The following is a 21,678-nucleotide window of genomic DNA, read 5'->3' as shown; positions in this document are numbered from 1 at the left end:
CATTGCCATGCGTCAGGGTCACGGGCAGGGCGGTTGAAGAGGACTAGCCAAGTTGATTCCCATTTTAAAGTCTGGGAGACAGGCTCAGGGAGGACAGGCGTCTTTCCCAAGGGCCCAGTGAAATTCAGACCTCAGTCTTCTGACCCTTTTTACCATGTCACACGGTCTGTCTGTGCAGCCTAGTCCACCTGGTGTTGCCCTGGGATGTCAGTGACCCATCTCTGGCACTGGCAAAGCGGCTCCTATTGGAGATGTGAAGGATTCAGGAGACCTGTGCTGGGGAAACTAGAAGGAGGAGCCGGGGTCCTGTCCTAGGAGCTTCCTCTGAGGGGCAGGGAGACTCAGGGGCCACTCCCAGTAATGAGACCTGCTGGGCGCTGGACACTCTGCGGGAGTTTTACACACCCCCAGGCTCACTGAACCCCCAGCCCAGCACAAAGAAGGCAGAGGAGAGCTGGCTGGGAGAAGGTGAGCACAGCCCCAGGTAGAGACAGAATGGAACCCATGTCCTGCCTTTGCCTCTACCCCAGGCTTCCTGGCCTCAGGGTTGGTGCAGGTGGGCATGGGCTCCCCGAAGAGGCCAGCCTTCCTCCAGCCAATGCCCAGAGACTACTGCCCTGGCTTCTGCTGGTTAATGGGCTGTTCCTGAGCCTAATGGTATCTGGATCTAAGGGCAACCTGGAGCACTTCCCCAGGGCAGGGGCCTCCATGACCCACCCAGAGGTAGCCTTGGCCGGAAGAGGGCTCTGCAGAGCCAGTGGGGTGAAGACCACTGACCAGGCCCTCAGCCCAGTTCCCAGACGCCATGCCTGCATCTGCTTGTCAGGGCATGACTCAGCCAGGAGCCCTGTCTGTGGGGTGTTGGCACAGCGCTGTCTGGGGTACATGCCGGCACATGCAGGGTCACAGGAAGTTCTTCTTCTGGTCTAGCTTAAAACGGGATTTGTTCCAGACAGTCTGGTTCTCCTTAGAGCCACCCACTCCACCTGCAGCACCCACCCAGAGCCTCAGCAGCCACCACTCAGGGCTCCAAATTCCAGCTTTAAAACCTGATGGCCCCTCTATCTCCCTGCCCAGCACAGGCACTGGCTAGGCACCCCCTAGCCTTTGCTCATGATGTTCTCCCTGCTGGGAATGCCTTTTCCTTAGTCCCGCCCCCCACCACACACACACACACACACACACACACACACACACACACACACACACTCACACACACACAGATACACCTTGAGGACTTTCCAGGAAGAACTTACCAAGAACAGCAGGACACCAAACATGCTGGGGGTGGGGGAGTGAGGTCCAGGGACAAGAGTCAGCTTGGTGTTTGGCATCTGATCCCCTCTCTCTACCCACCATCTTGTTCTCAGGTGAGGGGTGGGTGCAAATCTAAGGACATCCAGGATGGCAGCCTTGGGAAGTTTGTTCACCAGTGTACCTCACAGAGCCTGGTACCTGACAGGCACTCAACAGAGACGAGCCAGTGGAAGGATGGGAGTGGAGAGAGAGGCTGAAGAAGGCTTTCTAGAGTAGGTGATTGTCAGGCGAGGAGCAGGACAGCATCCCAGTCGGCTGGGGAAAGGCCCAGCAGCAGAGAGCATAGTGATGGGATGGGGGTGGTGAGGAGGAGGAATGGGGTAGAGCCGAGGCTCATCCCTGGGGAGTGGGTCCCAGCCTCATCTTTCTCTAGCACATGGCCTCAGGCTCCTACCAGCCTAAACCTCTGGTCCCTAAAATAGAAACCTGACTCTGAAGGAAGAGCTTCATTGAAATGCAATTCCCATAACATGCAATTCGGCCATTTAGTTTCTCAAATTCAATGGTTTTCAGTATATCCACAGTGTTGTACAACCATCACAATAAATTTCAGAACATATTCATCACCCCAAAGAGAAATCCCATACCCGTTAGAAGTCACTCCCTGTTCTCCCCCACCCAGCCCCTGGCAACCACTAAGCTACTTTCTGTCTCTGTGAATTTGTCTCTTCTCCACATTTCATATAAGTGGAATCATACATTATGTGGCCTTTAGCAACTGGCTTCTTTCACTCAGCATAGTGTGTTCAAGGATCATGTATGTTGTAGTGTGTGTGTGTCAATGCTTCATTCCTTTTTAGGGCTGAATAGTATTCCACTGTATGGATGGATCACATTCTGTTTATCTATTCATCAGTCAATGGACACTTCAGTTTTATCCACCTTTTGGTTATTGAGAATCATGCTGCTGTGAATGTTGATTTACAAGTTCTTTTGTGGACATATGTTTCATTTCTCTTGGGTATATACCTAGGAGTGGAATTGCTGGGTAGACAGTAACTACATTTAGCCTTTTATGAAGAGTCCTTTTGAAGGTTAAATCTGGGAATTTCAGAATCTACATCTCCATGATCCTCACCCCCAGAGCTGCTGCCTTCCCTCCTCCCCAGGATGTCTGAGTTGCTCCTCCACTCTGCCTCTGCCCTGCTTTGCCATCAGAGTCCAACCCCAGCTCCCCGCTGTGTGATCTAGGGACAGTGAATCCCCCTCTCTGAGCCACAAGGTGAAAAGTCACTTTGGGGCCCCAAAAGAGACCAGGCCATGGGGGCACAGGGTGGGTGGCTGCCCCTGTGCCCTGAGAGGGTGGCTCAACTCCTGCCCTGTCTGGTCGCACCTCCTATCAAGAGAAAACAGGTGTCAGCCAGGCGCTTCTGCCCAGCCTGATCTCCCCTGGGGCCCCTCGGCTTTGAGGGCTCCACATGGCCCAATTTCAATTCCCCTTTCACCTTGTCTGGACCCCCATGCAGGATGGCCAGGCAGAGGTTCCTCCTTAGGCCAGCCATCAGACAAGCAAATAAGTCAGGTTTGATGTGGCGGCCAGGCAGGAACAGGGAGAATGTGGGAGAGGAGATGGGCTGAGCTGCACAGGCTGCTGGGTCACATACACATCATCTCTGGGGGAGATGACAAGGGAGGCCAGAGCAGAGGGGATCAGAGAGGGCAGGTCTAGAAAGGGAGTCCTGAGGAGCAAGGTCATGGTGGGAGGAAGGCCCAGCCTGGCCTCACAAATGCATGACCCAGCTACCCAGCTATGTCTGTGTCTCCTTCACAGACTCTAATTATTTCCCTGTGGGTGATTTTGATCCCCATCTATCTCCTCCACCTACCCATGAGCTCTGCAAGGGCAGGGATGGGGTCAGTCTTGAGCCCTGCTGTGGCTCCATGCCTAAGCATGGTGAGTGCTTATGAATGTTTGTTGAGTGACTGAGTAACTGACTCTGTGTGTATGTCTGAGAGAGTCTAGGTGTGGACCCCTCTCCCACGCCCCTCTCCGTCTCCTTCCCAGCCTGTCCCCTCCGCAGAGTGGGCACTCCCAGCCTAGGCCCCCACAGCATCGCAGGGTGTGCAAGCAGCTGCCCCACTCTGGAAAATGATTAATAACACCGTGCAGTCCCTCCCTTTGTGGGGGACAGCTGGGGGAGATTTCACACATTCGGGCCTTCCAGAAACTTCCTCCCCTAGAACCACACCCTTACCCCCCAGACCCACTCCCACAGCCTGCTGGGATTCCTCAGCCTGCAAGGGGAGCCGAGGGGAGGGGGCTGCGACCGAGGGCGGGCCCAGCTGTCCTTGATTTGTGTGGGATTTTTCCACTTGAGATACCGGATTTGCCCGAGCACATTGAGGATGCAATTTCCTCCTGGGGAGGGACCCCTAAGAGACGTCTACCCACCTACCCCCAGAGCCCAGTTCAGCCTGGTAGGGAACAAGGGGGCCAAGAGGCCATGGGGAGTGGGGTGGGGGGGGTCGTGCAGCACAGTACAGAGCTGACAGCAAGAACTTTTTAGGCGATGAAGGCTGATTCAATCCCAGCTCTACCCCTCCTAACAGGTGACCTCGGCAGGTATCCAGCCTCTCTGAGCTTCATTTTCCTACTTTATAAAACAAAGATGACACCAGCCCCCACCTCTTTGGGTGCCTGGCTTCTAAGCTCTTTATGATTAGGAGGTAGTGGACATGTGACAGTGACCCTGGCACAAGAAGGGGTGCCCTGAAGCTGCTCCCACCCTGAAAGACCTAAGTACTTCATAATTCATCCTCCTGGGGGTCCAGGCTGGAGAGCAAAGGCCTCCCTAGTCTCAAGGTGTCCAGCCAGCCTGGCTTGCTGGAACCCAGGGTCTTGTTCCTGGTGACCAGCTAGATGTGGGGACACCATGGGACACAAGGGTTTGCCAGGGCAGACAATATTTCCAGCATCAGGAAGGACATATGAAGGGCCCCTTGGCAAGGAGTGGGGAGGAGCGAGGGCTTCCCCAGCCACCCTGAGTGGTCACACACATGCATGGAGCCTGCCTAGGGCTCCAGGGTTTGCCAGAAGGAGCCAGACACCTCTCCTGCACAGGGATGGCCCCCAGCTTGCTTCCAGCCACCCTCACTCCTTTCCCTTGGGTCTTCCTGGAGGGCTCAGCACAGACAGAGGGCCGTTTGCCACAGGCCCCTGCTTCTCCAGGAGAGGGCAGGGCTCCGGGTTCTCAGGATGCACAACTGGGCCTGCAAATTGCTTCCCACCCACCAGCCTGGCCCAGCTCAATTTACAACAATCCTTCTTGGCTGGCAGTCCCAGCCCTGCAAAGAGGAGGGCTGGTAACAGCCTTTATACCCAAGGTGAGTCTAAAGGGGGAAGAAAGGAGGGTCAGACAGAAACAGGACTCCCTCTGTCCCCACCCCATCCCCACCTCCTCCAGCTTCACAGCCCCACGCCAGGCCTCTGGGCGTAGGAGCCTCTTGGCATCATGGGGAAGGCTGGGAATCATCTAAGAGGCCCCACATTAAGACACTGGGGCTCTGTGGCCAGGTCTGTCCGCCTGTGCCCTGGTGAGGGTCCCCATGGACTGGAAGCTGACTGTGAGCACGTTCTGTCAGAAGCAAGGGACCCGGCGCAGGCTCAGGAACCCCACGCTCTGCAGAGGGCACACGACCATGGGTGTACACACACACACACACACACACACACACACACACACACACACACACACGCAGGAGTGGGGTTCAGAGACCTGCTGCCCGGCCCCAGCCACTGTCCCCCACCCAGTGTGGAGAGCCCCAAGTTTGAACCTCCCTGACACGAGTGACCTACTCACAGGTGCACAGCCAGCACAGCCAGTGAACAGTACCCCCACGGAGGGCCACACTCCATCCCCCCGCAATTCCAGGAGAAACACCCCATGCCCACAGTTGGCAAGACAGACATACAGACAGGTATGCAGCCAGTCTTGTTCAGCTGGGGCTCAGGAAGACCCAGAACCCAGAGCCCAGGGCCGAGCATCTTGGGGCAGGTGCCTGGCACTCTGCCCTGCTCCCCGCCAGACCCCTCCCTAAGCGGCAGGCTTCCTGCTCTGACAACAGGACCTTCAAAATTGACTCCCACCCCCTTCTCAGAGAACAATGACTCCTATACCAGTCAGCGCTGTCCTTCCTCTGACTCTAGCTTCCCTGTCCTCCCCCAACTTCCAGACACACCCCAGGGGCTCCGGTCTCAGAGATGGGGTACAAAAAACCTCACACTCTTGAGACTACGGGACCAAAAAGCCACTGCAGTCGGAGATGGGATGGGGAGCCCAGGGCCACAGGCAGACTGCATCTCGGGGTGAGGTGGGGCAGAGCCCACAGGGCCCGCCTCGTCTCTGCTCCAGCCTCCGGCAGTGCAGCCACCAAGCCTTTTGCAGCCAAGAAGAGCTTGTAAATGTCCTAGTTGGAGATGAAACATGATAAGACATGAAACCAGGGGCTGAACCATGGATAATCTCCACGGTTTTACAAGGAACAAATCACACCTAGAGACAGGTGCTGGGGGTGCTGAGGGCCTGGGGTGGAAGGAGCTTATAGACAGGTAACCCTCAGTCCCCTCCCCAGCAGCCTCCCCTCCTGTCTGCTTGGGAGGCCCACCAACTGTCTTCCCTGGGCTTCTTGCCCCTAAGCTCCTTAAGCAGAGCCCTAGTGCCCAGGGCCAGGGGAGAGTGACAGGTGGTCCCGGGGTTCCTGCATCCACCAGGGCACAGATTCACTCATGCAGATGTGTGGTTTGCTCATCCTGAGACTGTGCAGCCCCTGCAGAGGGAGCAAGCAGAAGGCAGTGCAGTTTGATTCACATTCACCTGATTCTACCTCGGGCAGCACCCCTTCAGGGCTTCGTGTTTGGGGTAGGGAACAAGATTACCCCATTCTAGAATGGACTCTGGCTGGCCTAGAGGCCCAGGTGCAGGGGTTTGGGTGCGGGGGCTGTGGGTAATAAAAACAACATAGTTATGATTAAAACAAAACAAAACAAAACACTGCTATCATTTGTGGAGTGGGAAATCAAGACAGTGGGGGGGTTCTGTGGAGCCTCAGCAAGCAGAGCCAGTGGGAACCCCTGAGGGAAGTTACCTGGTCTGATGATTATTTTGCAAAGACCACACCGGTTGGGACAGCTGAGAGCTGTCACTATTGTGGGGGAGAGAAATGGGCAAAGATGCATGGGAAGTGGAACTCCAGGACGTGGTGCTCCCGGGGTGGGCCAGGGTGGCAGCAGGTACAATGAAGGCGTGGAAGGGCCACAGCCAGAGGAGGTTGGGGGCATCAGAGCAGGCGGGTCCCACCCAGCTGCCCTGGAGAAGGGGCTGAGGCTTGGCTGGGGCTGGGAGCGTCCTGTCTCCACCTTCCCCCAGCCCTCAGCTCTGTCCCGCTCCTGCTGACTCCGGAGGGGGCACCCTGGGCCTCGACTGCTCGCCCCGCACTAGTCACCGTCTTGAAGCCCACCGTATGCGGCCCCACCATCACCGGTCGCCGCACCCTCGTACGCCAAGAGGCCTCGGCCTGTGTGCCGGGCACTGGCATGTTGGGCGGGCGCGACCTGGGGGCCAGGTGATGCCGGCGCCGACCACTGGGTGCCGCGGGGAAGCGCTGCCGGGGCGCGGGGCTGGGCTGGGACAGTGCGGGTCGCGGGCGTCACGAGGGGCACCGGGTCGGGCTGCGGCCGGGGCGCAGGACGGCGGAGTAGGGGACGCGGAGCCGGGCTGGGGTGCGAGGCCACTGGGGCGCGAGGTGCGGTTAGGGCGCGAGGACCCGGCCCGAGTGGGGGTCACAGGAAGGGGCGCGGCGTGCGGGGAGCTGGGCGCTGGGACCCGCCCAGACCGTCAGAGCTGTCGCCGCAGCGACCCCGGCGGCACCACGGGGAACTGCAGCACCGCTCAGGCCCCAGCGCTCCTGGGGCCTGAGCGGCCCCTGCTGGTCCGTCCTGCACACGGTCCCTAGGCCCACTCCCAGAGGAGGGGGCCTTGAGGAACGGTTGACTCAGAAGGGGGTCATAGCGCTAGGCCCCCTACCAGGGCCTTGTACGGGGGTGGGGGCACGGTGGATGACTTGGCGGTGACCGCAGACTTCTCCGGGCTGCCACTTCCACTTGCCGGCCCTGCCCACGTGCCCGCATGAGGTCAGGGGGTCCTGAGACCTACCCACAGGACCTGCCCTGAGCAGCACTCCCCCCAGGGTCACGGCTTTCCCTGGCAATTGTCACTCAGAAGAAAGGAAAGCCTTGGATGAGCGGAAGTCCCAGTCATTGTCAATTCACTTGTCTGTCCCACGTTTATTGAGCTCCCCTCTGAGCCGGTCCCTGCCTCCAGGCTGGGGATCAGCAGAGTCCCAGACAGATTTCTTCTTTCTCCCACTGGTCCGCTGCCCAAGGTGCCCTGCTCTGCCGTGCTGTGCCTGGGCCTGCTGGCTGCTGTTGGCTGGTGTCGGCAGAGCACTAGGAGCTGTCTGCTCCCAAATGCAACACTTGGCTCCGAAGGTCGTGTCCTAGGGGCTCCACCTGGCAAGGAAGGGGGCACGGGTAGGGAGCAGAGGGGGATGGGCTCTCAAAGAGGCTTTTGTTTCTCAAGAAGCAACTGGGGCTGCAAGCCAGAGGTTATGATGTAACCCAGCAGCGGGGGGAGGGGTGGGTGACATGATTCTACCTAGCCCTTGGCAGAGACACTGCCCGGGGCCATCCATTTCCAGGCTCACGATGTGAGGGGACCTCGGGGTCCTGGGGCTCACCCTCCTCATTCCCCTTCTCCAAGGACACTGCTTGCCAGCTCCCACCCCCCCAGTTAACCACCATGTACAAATGAGCGTGGGGCCCCTGGGGTGCAGGCAGCCAGGCACTGCTGCTCACAGCTCCCCTACCAGTCTCACCAGCCCCAGCCCCAGTCCACCTGGGCACCAGCAGATCTTCCATCCAACCCCGCTACAGGTCTGAGCCCAGAGAGGCACCCCCAGGGGCATGGCCTGGACACATTGGCCCAGTTTGCAGGAGTAGGCCAGCCTACTCTTGGGCCGAGTTCACGCTCAGGGAGCCCCCTGGGCCAGTATGCAGAGCCAGGAGTGCTGGGAGAGGTGAGCAAAGTCCAAGGTCCATTCTGGCCCTGGGGCCGAGATTCCTGCTGACCATTCAGCTGGCTTCCTCCCCACCCCTAGCCACCTTCAACATGCTTGCTGACATCAGACTACAGTCAACAGGTGGTCGCGACCTTCCCAGAGCCACCGTTTGTCATTGGGGGTGAAGAAGAGAGGAAACGGACAGGTGTGGACAGAGAGGACCTGAGGCTGAGCGGTCTCAGGCAAGTCCCGCCCCCTCTCTGAGCCTCCTGTTCCTCCCCTGGAGAATGAGTACCTGCCCCACCAGGGTTAGGGTAGAGCTTCAGCACCGTGATGCCCATGAAGACACACTAAGCACTCAATAACTGCTCACCTACAGTGGGCTTGCCCTGGGCCAAAGCTGGCTGCTAGACTTGGCGTGAGCAGGCCACAGGCTGGGCTGGGACAGTGCCCCAGGGCCGGTAATGACCCCAAGTGACTAGGCTCCACTTCAGCCGGTAACCAGTTTGGGACACAGAGGGGAGTTTGGTCAGAGATACGAGCTGGAAACACAGGGTTCTCTGCAAACCCAGCTGGATTTTCTAGCAGCTGCAATCAGTGCTGGCCCCCAGCAGGGCAGAGATGGAGAGGCTTTCTAGACAAGGAGGCTGCCGCACTGTGGGGAGGGGATGAGCTGCAGGAAGCCCCTCCTGAATGGGGGTCCTCCGCATTGGCCTCCTTGGTGCTTTGTCAGTGCTGACCCCTCCCACCCGCCACATACCTTCCCCTGCTCAGCGGCTCAGGTCTAACTCACAGAGCAACATGCACTCAGAATCCATGCATCAACGCCACCTTCCTGCCCCACCCCCATGGCTTTCCCGTGCCCTCACCCAACAGGGAGACAGGCTGGGTTCCCCAGACAGGGGAAGGTTATGTGCACCGCCCAAGATCGAGAAGTAAGCCGGAGGCCCACCAAGGCCCAGCAGGTGAGCCAGCAGCCCCTGCACAGTGACCCTGTGCCAGAGCAGAGACCCCTGACCTGTGGCTGGGGGTCAGGGAAAGGGCAGCACTGGCCTCTCCCTCCTCCCTCCCCAGCCACACCAACCTCATCTGACCACCTCTGCCTTCACACCTGCAGGCTCCACTCTGCCCCATGTGGGATGCTCCCAGCTGCTGAGTACGTCTGTTCCAATCATGCACTCAGAACTGGAGGAATAACCGCAAAATGGGTTTGGAGACCCACTAGACCCACTGTGAGATGGACCTGAGCTAAAACTCCATTGACCGCCGGGCCTCCATAAGCCCCTACTTGACACAGTTTGTGTATCCTGGAATTGGTATCAGTCCAGAGCCAGTATCCAGCAGTCCCCAAAATGTCTGATTATTTCCGTTTCCCCAATGCAGAGTGACCCTGGTATAGGTCACTTTGGAGAAGGCTGGGAGAAAGATTAACAATCTAAATTTTTGGTGATATAGCAGGGTCCTTCCTTGAGGGGTCCCACCTCTGGTTCATTCAAGGTGTTCTGGGCATGTAAACTGGCTCAAGCCTGGGAATTGAATGAGGGGTCATGACTGTCTTTATGACTCAAGTTAGACTCTTGCTCACTTGACCTAGAACTCTTCTGCTCATTAAGATCAAGTGAGAATTCAGCAGGCTTCCGATCTATTTCACTTCCAGGAGCACCCCGTCCCACTGGCCGACGCTGTAATTCTGTGGGAATCAGACTATTCTGACAGCCGCTTTGCCTCTGCTGGCCATCACAGTGAGCACCACTCCCTTGCCTTTCATCACTGAGCGCCACCACGTGGTCCTGTCACCCCGGGATCCAGTGATCCCCGTGAATTTCAGTCTTCTGATTCAGTGGCAGCAGGTCTTCTGTAATTCCTGGCCTACAGAGAAGAGTGATCAAAGAGCGCTTCTATGATGCTGGGGCTGCGCGCACAAACTTTCCTCACAATCGTGGTGAGAGGTGTGCTGTCTGGATCCTCCAAGGTGGGAGAGCAGGTCCTAAATGACAGACCCACTCTAACTTTCCTGTCTCCCTAAGCCTTTGGATCCCTCCCTCCATTGAACCAAGGCAGGTCTGGCATTACAGCTCATTCAGTGTTGGCCACTTTTTAGTCCATGTTTCAGCCAACCAACCAACCAAACCATTAGAGCCCTTTCTGATCCCCCAAGCTATATCATTAAACCCAGAATCTCTGCTTAGTGAGCCCCTATCAATAAATTTGACCTGACCCAACGTTATGTTCCTTCCAACCTTATCCCACCCTTAGTATTCATTCCAACACGTTCCCTGGATTTCTGTCAAGATAAATTGGGGGGAAGCCACCACAATGAGAAGCCTGCACACTGCAACGAAGAGTAGCGCCCTCTCGCCACAACTAGAGAAAGCCCACGCGCAGCAATGAAGACTCAATGCAGCCAAAAATAAATTAATTAAATAATTTTTTTAAAAAAGATAAATTGGGAAAATAGTGTAGTTCTCCTGGAGTACACCACACCTCCTCACGGGGCCCATTGTGCACATCCTCCTGCAGGGCCTGGGGCAGGCCAAGTCCGTGGCCTTCTCAGGGCCTCTGCATATACTGTGGGAAGCTCTTCTCCTTGCTTCTGTCACCTTCGCTGCTGACCTGGCATGACTCCTCCTTGGCATACCCCTCCCTGACCACTGGGCCCAAAGCACCAGCCCCCTAATTGCTCCCCCGCCCCCATATTCTAGCGTCTCTCTCTGCTGTAATCATACACAGCCCTTCTCTTCATCTGGCGTGAACTTACTGTCTCAACTATGCCTTAAGACCTTGAGGGCAGGCCCTGAACCAAGATGGCGGAGTAGAAGGACGTGCTCTCACTCCCTCTTGTGAGAATCACAACTAGTTGCTGAACAATCATCAGCAGGAAGACACTGGAACTCACCAAAAAAGATACCCCACATCCAAAGACAAAGGAGAAGCCACAGTGAGACGGTAGGAGGGGCACAATCACAGTAAAATCAAATCCCATAACTGCTCGGTGGGTGACTCACAGACTGGAGAACACTTATACCACAGAAATCCACCCACTGGAGTGAAGGTTCTGAGCCCCACATCAGGCTTCCTAACCTGGGGGTCCGGCAACAGGAGGAGGAATTCCTAGAGAATCAGACTTTGAAGGCTAGTGGGATTTGATTGCAGGACTTTGACAGGACTGGGGGAAACAGACTCCACTCTTGGAGGACACACAGAGTAGTGTGCACATCGGGACCCGGGGAAAGGAGCAGTGACCCCAGGGGAGACTGAAGCAGACCTACCTGCTAGTGTTGGAGGGTCTCCTACAGAGGTGGGGGGTGGCTGTGGCTCACTGTGGGGACAAGGACACTGGGAGCAGGAAGTACTCCTTGGCGTGAGCCCTCCCAGAGTCTGCCATTAGCCCCACCAAAGAGCCCAGGTAGTCTCCAGTGTTGGGTTGCCTCAGGCCAAACAACCAACAGGGAGGGAACCTAGCCCCACCCATCAACAGTCAAGCGGATTAAAGTTTTACTAAGCTCTGCCCACCAGAGTAACAGTCAGCTCTACCCACCACCAGTCCCTCCCATCAGGAAACATGCACAAGACTCTTAGATAGCCTCATCCACCAGAGGGCAGACAGCAGAAGCAAGAACTACAACCCTGCAGCCTGTGGAACAAAAACCACATTCACAGAAAGATAGACAAGATGAAAAGGCAGAGGGCTATGTACCAGATGAAGGAACAAGATAAAACCCCAGAACAACAACTAAATGAAGTGGAGATAGGCAACCTTCCAGAAAAAGAATTCAGAATAATGATAGTGAAGATGATCCAGGACCTCGGAAGAAGAATGGAAGCAGGGGCTTCCCTGGTGGCGCAGTGGTTGAGAGTCCGCCTGCCGATGCAGGGGACACAGGTTTGTGCCCTGGTCCGGGAAGATCCCACATGCCGCGGGGCGGCTGGGCCCGTGAGCCATGGCCGCTGAGCCTGCGCGTCTGGAGCCTGTGCTCCACAACGGGAGAGGCCACAACAGTGAGAGGCCCGCGTACCGCAAAAAAAAAAAAAAAAAAAAAAAAACAAAACAATTAAGAAAGTGGTCATAGGAACATACATATCGATAATTACCTTAAACATGAATGGATTAAATGCTCCAACCACAAGACACAGGGTTGCTAAATGAATACAAAAACAAGACCCAGGGCTTCCCTGGTGGCGCAGTGGTTGAGAGTCCGCCTGCCGATGCAGGGGACATGGGTTCGTGACCCGGTCCGGGAAGATCCCACATGCCGCGGAGCGGCTGGGCCCGTGAGCCATGGCCGCTGAGCCTGCGCGTCCGGAGCCTGTGCTCCGCAATGGGAGAGGCCACAACAGTGAGAAGCCCACATACCGCAAAAAAAAACAAGACCCATCTACATGCTGTCTACAAGAGACGCACTTCAGACCTAGGGACACATACAGACTGAAAGTGAGGGGATGGAAAAAGATATTCCATGCAAATGGAAATCAAAAGAAAGCTGGAGTAGCAATACTCATACCAGATAAAATAGACTTTAAAATAAAGAATGTTACAAGAGACAAGGAAGGACACTACATAATGATCAAGGGATCAATCCAATAAGAAGATATAACAATTATAAATATATATGCACCCAACACAGGAGCACCTCAATACATAAGGCAACTGCTAACCGCTATAAAAGAGGAAACGACAGTAACACAATAATAGTGGGGGACTTTAACACCTCACTTACGCCAATGGAAAGATCATCCAAAATGAAAATAAATAAGGAAACAGAAGCTTTAAATGACACAATAGACCAGATAGATTTAATTGATATTTATAGGACATTCCATCCAAAAACAGCAGATTACACTTTCTTCTCAAGTGCGCATGGAACATTCTCCAGGATAGATCACATCTTGGGTCACAAATCAAGCCTCAGAATATTTAAGAAAATTGAAATCATATCAAGCATCTTTTCTGACCACAACACTATGAGATTAGAAATGAATTACAGGGAAAAAAACATAAAAAACACAAACACATGGAGGCTAAACAATACATTACTAAATAACCAAGAGATCACTGAAGAAATCAAAGAGGAAATCAGAAAATACCTAGAGACAAATGACAATGAAAACACGACGATCCAAAACCTATGGGCTGCAGCAAAAACAGTTCTAAGAGGGAAGTTTATAGCTATACAAGCCTACCTCAAGAAACAAGAAAAATCTCAAATAAACAATCTAACCTTACTCCTAAAGGAACTAGAGAAAGAAGAACAAACAAAACCCAAAGTTAGCAGAAGGAAAGAAATCATAAAGATCAGAGCAAAAATAAATGAAATAGAAACAAAGAAAATAATAGCAAAGATCAATAAAACTAAAAGCTGGTTCTTTGAGAAGATAAACAAAATTGATAAACCATTAGCCAGACTCATCAAGAAAAAGAGAGGACTCAAATCAATAAAATTAGAAATGAAAAAGGAGAAGTTACAACAGACACCGCAGAAATATAAAGCATCCTAAGAGACTACTACAAGCAGCTCTATGCCAATAAAACGGACAACCTGGAAGAAATGGACAAATTCTTAGAAAAGTATAACTTTCCAAGACTGAACCAGGAAGAAATAGAAAATATGAACAGACCAATCACAAGTAATGAAATTGAAACTGTGATTAAAAATCTTCCAACAAACAAAAGTCCAGGACCAGATGGCTTCACAGGTGAATTCTATCAAACATTTAGAGACGAGCTAACACCCATCCTTCTCAAACTCTTTCAAAAAATTGCAGAGTAAGGAACACTCCCAAACTCATTCTATGAGGCCACCATCACCCTGATACCAAAACCAGACAAAGATACTACAAAAAAAGAAAATTACAGACCAATATCATTGATGAATATAGATGCAAAAATCCTCAACCGGGGCTTCCCTGGTGGCGCAGTGGTTGAGAGTCCGCCTGCCGATGCAGGGGACACAGGTTCGTGCCCCGGTCCGGGAAGATCCCACATGCCGCGGAGCGGCTGGGCCCGTGACCCATGGCCACTGAGCCTGCGCGTCTGGAGCCTGTGCTCCACAGCGGGAGAGGCCACAACAGTGAGAGGCCTGCGTACCGGAAAAAAAAAAAAAGAAAAATCCTCAACAAAATACTAGCAAACAGAATCCAACAACACATTAAAAGGATCATACACCATGATCAAGTGGGATTTATCCCAGGGATGCAAGGATTCTTCAATATACGCAAATCAATCAATGTGATACACCATATTAACAAATTGAAGAATGAAAACCATATGATCATCTCAATAGATGCAGAAAAAGCTTTTGGCAAAATTCAACACCCATTTATGATAAAAACTCTCCAGAAAGTGGGCATAGAGGGAAACTACCTCAACAAAATAAAGGCCATATATGACAAACCCACAGCCAACATCATTCTCAATGGTGAAAAACTGAAAGCATTTCCTCTAAGATCAGGAACAAGACAAGGATGTCCACTCTCACCACTATTATTCAACATAGTTTTGGAAGTCCTAGCCACAGCAATCGGAGAAGAAAAAGAAATAAAAGGAATACAAATTGGAAAAGAAAAAGTAAAACTGTCATTGTTTGCAGATGACATGATACTACACATACAGAATCCTAAAGATGCCACCAGAAAACTACTAGAGCTAATCAATGAATTTGGTAAAGTTGCAGGATACAAAATTAATGCACAGAAATCTCTTGCATTCCTATACACTAATGATGAAAAATCTGAAAGAGAAATTAAGGAAACACTCCCATTTACCAAGGCAACAAAAAGAATAAAATACCTAGGAATAAACCTACCTAGGGGAGACAAAAGATCTGTATGCAGAAAACTATAAGACACTGATGAAAGAAATTAAAGATGATACAAACAGATGGAGAGATATACCATGTTCTTGGATTGGAAGAATCAATATTGTTAAAATGACTATACTACCCAAAGCAATCTACAGATTCAATGCAATCCCTATCAAATTACCAATGGCATTTTTTACAGAACTAGAACAAAAAATCTTAAAATTTGTATGGAGACGCAAAAGACCCCGAATAGCCAAAGCAGTCTTGAGGGAAAAAAACAGACCTGGAGGAATCAGACTCCCTGACTTCAGACTATACTACAAAGGCTACAGTAATCAAGACAATATGGTACTGGCACAAAAACAGAAATATAGATCAATGGTACAGGATAGAAAGCCAAGAGATAAACCCACGTACCTATGGCCAACTAATCTATGACAAAGGAGGCAAGGATATACAATGGAGAAAAGACAGTCTCTTCAATAAGTGGTGCTGGGAAAACCGGACAGCTACATGTAAAAGAATGAAATTAGAACACTCTCTAACACCATACACAAAAATAAACTCAAAATGGATTCGAGACCTAAATGTAAGACCGGACACTATAAAACTCTTAGAGGAAAACATAGGAAGAACACTCTTTGACATAAATCACACTTTTGATCCACCTCCTAGAGTAATGGAAATAAAAACAAAAATAAACAAATGGGACCTAATGAAACGTCAAAGCTTTTGCACAGCAAAGGAAACCATAAAGATGACGAAAAGACAACCCTCAGAATGGGAGAAAATATTTGCAAATGAATCAACGGACAAAGGATTAATCTCCAAAATATATAAACAGCTCATGAAGCTCAATATTAAAAAAACAAACAACCCAATCCGAAAATGGGCAGAAGACCTAAATAGACATTTCTCCTAAGAAGACATACAGATGGCCAAGAAGCACATGAAAAGCTGCTCAACATCACTAATTATCAGAGAAATGCAAATCAAAACTACAATGAGGTATCACCTCACAGCAGTTAGAATGGGCATCATCAGAAAATCTACAAACAACAAATGCTGGTGAGGGTGTGGAGAAAAGGGAACCCTCTTGCACTGTTGGTGGGAATGTAAATTGATACAGCCACTATGGAGAACAGTACAGAGGTTCCTTAAAAAACTAAAAATAGAATTACCATATGATCCAGCAATCCCACTATTGGGCATATACCCAGATAAAACCATAATTCAAAAAGACACATGCACCCCAATGTTCATTGTAGCACTATTTATAATAGCCAGGTCATGGAAGCAACCTAAATGCCCATCGACAGATGAATGGATAAAGAAGATGTGGTACATATATACAATGGAATATTACTCAGCCATAAAAAGGAACGAAATTGGGTCATTTGTTGAGATGTAGATGGATCTAGAGACTGTCATACAGAGTGAAGTAAGTCAGAAAGAGAAAAACAAATATCGTATATTAACGCATATATGTGGAACCTAGAAAAATGGTACAGATGAACCAGTTTGCAGAACAGAAACAGACACAGATACAGGGAACAAACGTATGGACACCAAGGGGGGAAGCGGCAGGGGGTGGTGGTGGTGGCGTGATGAATTGGGTGATTGGGATTGACATGAATACACTGATGTGTATAAAATTGATGACTAATAAGAACCTGCTGTATAAAAAAATAAATTTAATTTAATTTAAAAATTAAAAAAAAAAAAAAGACCTTAAGGGCAGGCCCCGTCTGCCTTTCTCATGGCTGCATCCCCAGCACTGAAGCTAGAGCCTGACACTGAGCTCAATAACTATTTGTGGAACAAGTGAAACAGCTATGCAAAGCCTGATCCTGGGTCCTGGAGTCCCTGATGTTGTTAATAAAGACAGCAAGCCTGGGTTCTGTTTGTTTATTGATCTCTTTCTGATTACTCCAAAGAGGATTCAAGATGGAAGGGACTTCGCCCACCCTCCCTGATGGCAGGACCCTCAGAGCATGTGCAGTGAGGCACAGTCACTGTGTCCCCGGAAACGGTGAACTGTAGGCTGTGAGCTCCGGTGTCCCCAGCCTTGCACAGTCAAGGTGATGGAGCAATAGCTGCTTTCCTAAGCCTGAGTGGGGCAAGCAGCATCCACACAGATGGTGCAACAGGGTTCGGGATTTCTCCTTTCATAACCGAGAGGCCAGAGATCTGACCCCTCTGCCTGCTCCCCCAGCAGGTCACAGATCATCACCACTCTGGCTGCCTGGAAGGGTTTAGTCAGAGAGAATCATAGAGTGACCAGGGCTGGAGCAGCCAACTGGAGCCGCCCCTGTTTGCGTTCTCTCTCCTAGCACAGCCTGCTGGAGACAGGCAAGAGCTTCGGCGAGGGCCAGAGCCCATCTCAGAACTGGGCCTCACCGGGGTGAGTCCAAACAGGCAGGGAGGGGGCAGCGGGCTGAGGAGAGAAGGTAGAGGCTGCACCATCACTCTAAGATGAGCCAGGCCTAGAGCCCCCTCCCTGAGACTCCTGTGAGAGCCGACAGTGGGGCCTCCAGGCACCCCCTGGCAGCCTAGTGTAGACTTCTCCTTTTCCCAGCCTCTTCCCTTCTCCTAGCCTGTTCGGAGGCAAGGCCTCGGGAACCTTCCTGATGTTTCAGCTACCCCTCTCCACCCCCCCCCGCTCCCCTGTCCAAATGTCTGAGGTTCCACTTCTAAGGTGGGATGTCCAGAGTGTGGCCACAAAGCAGTGTCCATCTGGGTTGGGTGTGGGCTGCCCACCTACTGTCCCTGGGAGGCAGAAGTTTCTTTGCCTGGAAGAAATGAGGGAGGGGAGAGAAAAACAAGTCGCTGCTAACTTAGGTTTCAGACACCGTTCCCTGGCCCAGCCCACTCCCACTGCAGCCTGCAGACCAAGAGAGCTGGGAGGACCCAGACCCGCAGCCTGGGGGTGTCTCTGTGCCCAGTTCTTTCCCTGAGATCTGCAGGAGAACCCAGAGTCTGTCTTTCCTCCACACGTACCGGAGGACAAATAGCTACAAAAGGACAAAAGTATTATCAAAACTTTATCACGCACCGGCCCTCACAGACAGCCTCACTTAACCCCACAGTGAGGGCAGCGAGCAGGTGCTGTTAGCAACCCCATTTTACAGAGGATAAAACTGAGACTAGGGACTGGCCGCAGTCTTGCGGGCAGCAAATGAGGAGAGGGATTTGAGGTACAAAGAGTGCGAAGGAGTCCAGAGGGCGGCTGGGGATGCAGACAGAGAGAAATGGGTCAGAGAGGAGGCTGAGCTCAGATAAAACACACACAAATGAAAAACGGCTCCCAAACAATCTACCAGTGATAAGAATATTGCCAACAGGAGCACATATTTACTGAGCCCCTACTACACTCCAGACCCCAGTGCACTTTCATGCAGCCAGTCTTAACGGGCCTGTAAAGGAGGCTCTGCCATCACGCCCACTACACAGAAGATGAGGAGGCTCAGAGAGGTTGACGAGCAAGCCTGCAGCTGCACAGCCCCAGAACTCAACCTCCGCACCACCCTGCACACAATCAACCAGATGCAGGAGGCAGGACATCTGCCCTTTGTCCCTGTCCCGCAGCCACCTTCCAGTGGCCCTGGGCAGCGCGCTTTGGTGCTCCCATGCTCTGTCACTGTAAGTGCATGAGAACAGTGTGCCCCTGGGCCTCTAAAGGCCTGTACATAGGCCTGAGCCCAGCTGCCGGCAGGCAAGCTCACCTTTAGGGATGAACTTCAGTGAGCTGCTGAATATTCAGAAGCGGGACTGTCCACGCTTGGGGCCATCGTTCAGGAACTCATGGCCCAGCCCATTGCCACACCTGCCACAGGACACCTGGGAAGACCACAAAACAGCCATGAAAACAGCTGCAGCCATGGCCCCTGCTGCCACCAGCACATGGGGTCCTCCCCATGCCTATTTCCCAAGGTAACTTCTGGCATGAGAGGTTGGCCTTGGCCCAGAACCTGCCCCGGAAAACCATCTTGTTTCCCTGTTCCCACCAGGACCCCAGGCTCTCCCAATAGTTTGGGGTGTCACTCCCCTGGCTGAAGCCAGAGGTCTGGAATAGACAGACCCTAGGCCCCTACAGCTGTAGGGGGAACAGCAGGAAGGGGTGGGGGGCTCTCAGGACCCCCCTGGCTGACACCTCCTCACCGCCCCCCAGTTGCTACCACCCACCTTTAAGGCTCCAGGCTGATTGTGCTCTGGACGCTTGGCCACACTGTCAGCATGGATGGTCTCGGTGAAGGCCGGCCATGGGGATGAGTGTGCGTACTTTGAGCGGCTGGAAAACAGCTCATAGCCACATTGGGCACACACGTAGATGCCTGGGGCGGAAGGGGAGGTAAAAGCAGAGATGCTGGCTCCAGCGCCTCGGAGGTGAGCACCTAAATCCTTGAACCCAGGAGAGGACAGCAGCACTCCGGTTACAGGGTGGGCTGCACACCCTCCCCACTCACCCACCCACCACCCATAAGCCTGGGTATCGGCTCTGTGGGGGAGACACAGCATGGAGCTCACATTTAGCAGTTCTGAGCCTGTGCCAGAGGCCAGGAGAGCCACTTTTCACAATTATTTCTTTCACTCTTCTTAACAGCCCTGTAATGCAGATGTTCCCATTTTACAGATGAGGAAGCTGAGGCTCAGGGATGCAAAATGCTCAGCTACAGGGTGTGCAGCCAGGAAGGAACCCAGGCAGTCTGATGAGGACACAGCTCTGCCCCTCACACACAAGCAGGCCCCACACGGTGGGGGCTGTGGCATGGCCAGCACCACCACTAGCCCCCCGCCCTTCCCACGTGGACCTCCCTCTGCCCAAAGAAGCCGTAAGGTGGATGCCCAGACACCAGCCTGCTCTCCAAGCAGGAAAAGACTGATCCCAGCAAAAGACCTCCAGTCAGACAGAGGGCCAGGAAGACAGAGCACCAGGGAGAAGGATGAGTTTTAACCTACCGCCAAAAGATCACCCTGAGAGGGGAAAAAGAAAGGTTGCAAAACTGACTCGCAGAACAGGAAACTGCTTGGGGGTCACTCGAGGGGTACTGAGTCACCCTTCGCCCCCTGCCTGGCCTGGAGACAGCCTGCCCTGGAGTCTGTGACCTACTCAGCCTTTACCAGTAACTTGAGGAAGAAAAGAGGAAATGGGAGCTGCTGTGGGAGTGGAGTTTCCAGCTTGGCAGAGTAGCCTGAGGACAACCCGGAGTCCCACAGCCAGAGAGTCTGAAGGGAGGACTTTGCCCAGAGGGTCCTATGTCACAGCTGGCTCACAGAGACCAGGGTGTCACATCCCAGCTCCCTCGAGGGCTGACACCCAACAAATCCCACCCAGGGGTAGGTCGCTGCCCTAGTCTTGCCTGTGGACATATTTTTACCAAATTAGTCCATGACCAGGCAGCACAGCCCAGAAGGGGATTCATCTGGGCCTCTCAAAGCCTGGGCCCAGGGCTGACTGCCGGCCATGCCCCCAAACCAACCACTCACCCCCTACCTTCCACCCCTCCTACCTGACCCAGGCTGTCCAGTCAAACTTCACTGGCCATTGGCAGCCTGGCAGCACTCCTGGTTACCCAAATCTGGGGCCCTGGGCAGGTGGGGTAGGCACCCAGACGGTCACATTTGGATCCCAACAAGACGTGCTTTCCAGCTTACCCCGCAGGTCTGGGGCACCGGGGAGAAGAAAGGGCTGGAGTAATATCAGGAGGATGCCCCAAGGAGAGGCAGGCCAGTCACAGGAGCTGCCCCTGGACAAGACCTTCCACCGCCTCCCCCTAAAGTTCCGATCCTGACCCGGATACCCGCAACGGCGTCACCACCCCTATACCTTGACCCCGCAGATTTCCTCGGAAAAGGCCACGCTCACACTCAAGTTCTGTTGTCCTCGAGGACAGCGACACCCTCTCTCCAATGTCGCTCTCCCCTCAAGTACCCCTACTCTCCGGAACCCCCAACTCCTCCCTTCTCTGTATCCCCTTTATCCACATGCGTTCCTCCCCGCGCGGTCACACTCGGCCCCCGTTCCCGGGACTCCGGGGCTCCATCGCCACCCGGAGGGCTGCGACGCCCCCTCTAATACGCGTCCCCGCCCCCGCTGTCCTCCAGGAGGTCACAGGTCGTACCCGGCTCAAAGTGGTTCTGGAAAACCTCGCCCCCAAAGAAGCTGCAGAACGACATGGCGCCGGCGGGACCGCTGCACGATCGCCGCCTCCAACAGATCCGAGGCCACAGACCTACGACCTGGTGCTTGTGCCCGCCTCCTGCCCCGCCTCCCGAGAACCAATCCCACTCGGATTCCGGACCTGCCCCGGCGCCCTAGGCCGCGCCCCCCAAGGGGACCAATCACGTCCAGAGGTGCGAGACACCCTCGCAGGGCCCGCCTCCCGTTGACCCGCCCTTTCCACGGACCAATCCCACCCCGGGACTAGGGTTCCGGCTTCCGCCTCCAGGAGGCCCCGCCCCCTCCCGAGGACCTGCCCCCTCCGTCTTCCAGCAGGCCCCGCCC

At 53.4% G+C, this 21,678-nt stretch overlaps 1 protein-coding gene across 2 annotated transcripts; it reads right to left on the bottom strand.

The window, feature by feature from the left end:
- Positions 1-14,461: 14,461 nt before the first annotated feature.
- On the bottom strand, positions 14,462-21,465 carry MSRB1 (methionine sulfoxide reductase B1). 2 transcript variants are annotated; one of them, XM_060285239.1, is made up of 4 exons: positions 21,296-21,450; positions 19,359-19,507; positions 18,899-19,013; positions 14,462-17,965 (listed from the first exon to the last, which is right to left on the bottom strand). In XM_060285239.1, exons 1-4 carry the CDS (start codon positions 21,348-21,350, stop codon positions 17,934-17,936), a joined length of 351 nt encoding a protein of 116 aa, XP_060141222.1. In that variant the 5' UTR covers positions 21,351-21,450; the 3' UTR covers positions 14,462-17,933. The 2 variants fall into 2 exon arrangements, with proteins under 2 accessions (XP_060141222.1, XP_060141223.1); XM_060285240.2 differs by lacking the exon at positions 18,899-19,013 and having other exon boundaries at positions 21,296-21,465.
- Between the last annotated feature and the right edge of the window lie 213 nt (positions 21,466-21,678).

The sequence above is a fragment of the Globicephala melas genome, chromosome 15, assembly GCF_963455315.2.
Source record: "Globicephala melas chromosome 15, mGloMel1.2, whole genome shotgun sequence".
Lineage (NCBI taxonomy): Eukaryota > Metazoa > Chordata > Mammalia > Artiodactyla > Delphinidae > Globicephala > Globicephala melas.
This window is presented reverse-complemented; position numbering and strand designations above follow the sequence as displayed.

Bases quoted from the DNA above. Each gene is read 5' to 3' on its own strand.
- MSRB1 (XM_060285240.2), bottom strand. From the start codon at position 21,350: ATGTCGTTCTGCAGCTTCTTTGGGGGCGAGGTTTTCCAGAACCACTTT. The intron at 19,508-21,295 runs GTACGACCTGTG...CTTCCGCCCCAG, and splicing joins CCAGAACCACTTTGAGCCGG to GCATCTACGTGTGTGCCCAA. The intron at 17,966-19,358 runs GTGGGTGGTAGC...CATTTCTTCCAG, and splicing joins ATCAGCCTGGAGCCTTAAAG to GCAAAGAAACTTCTGCCTCC.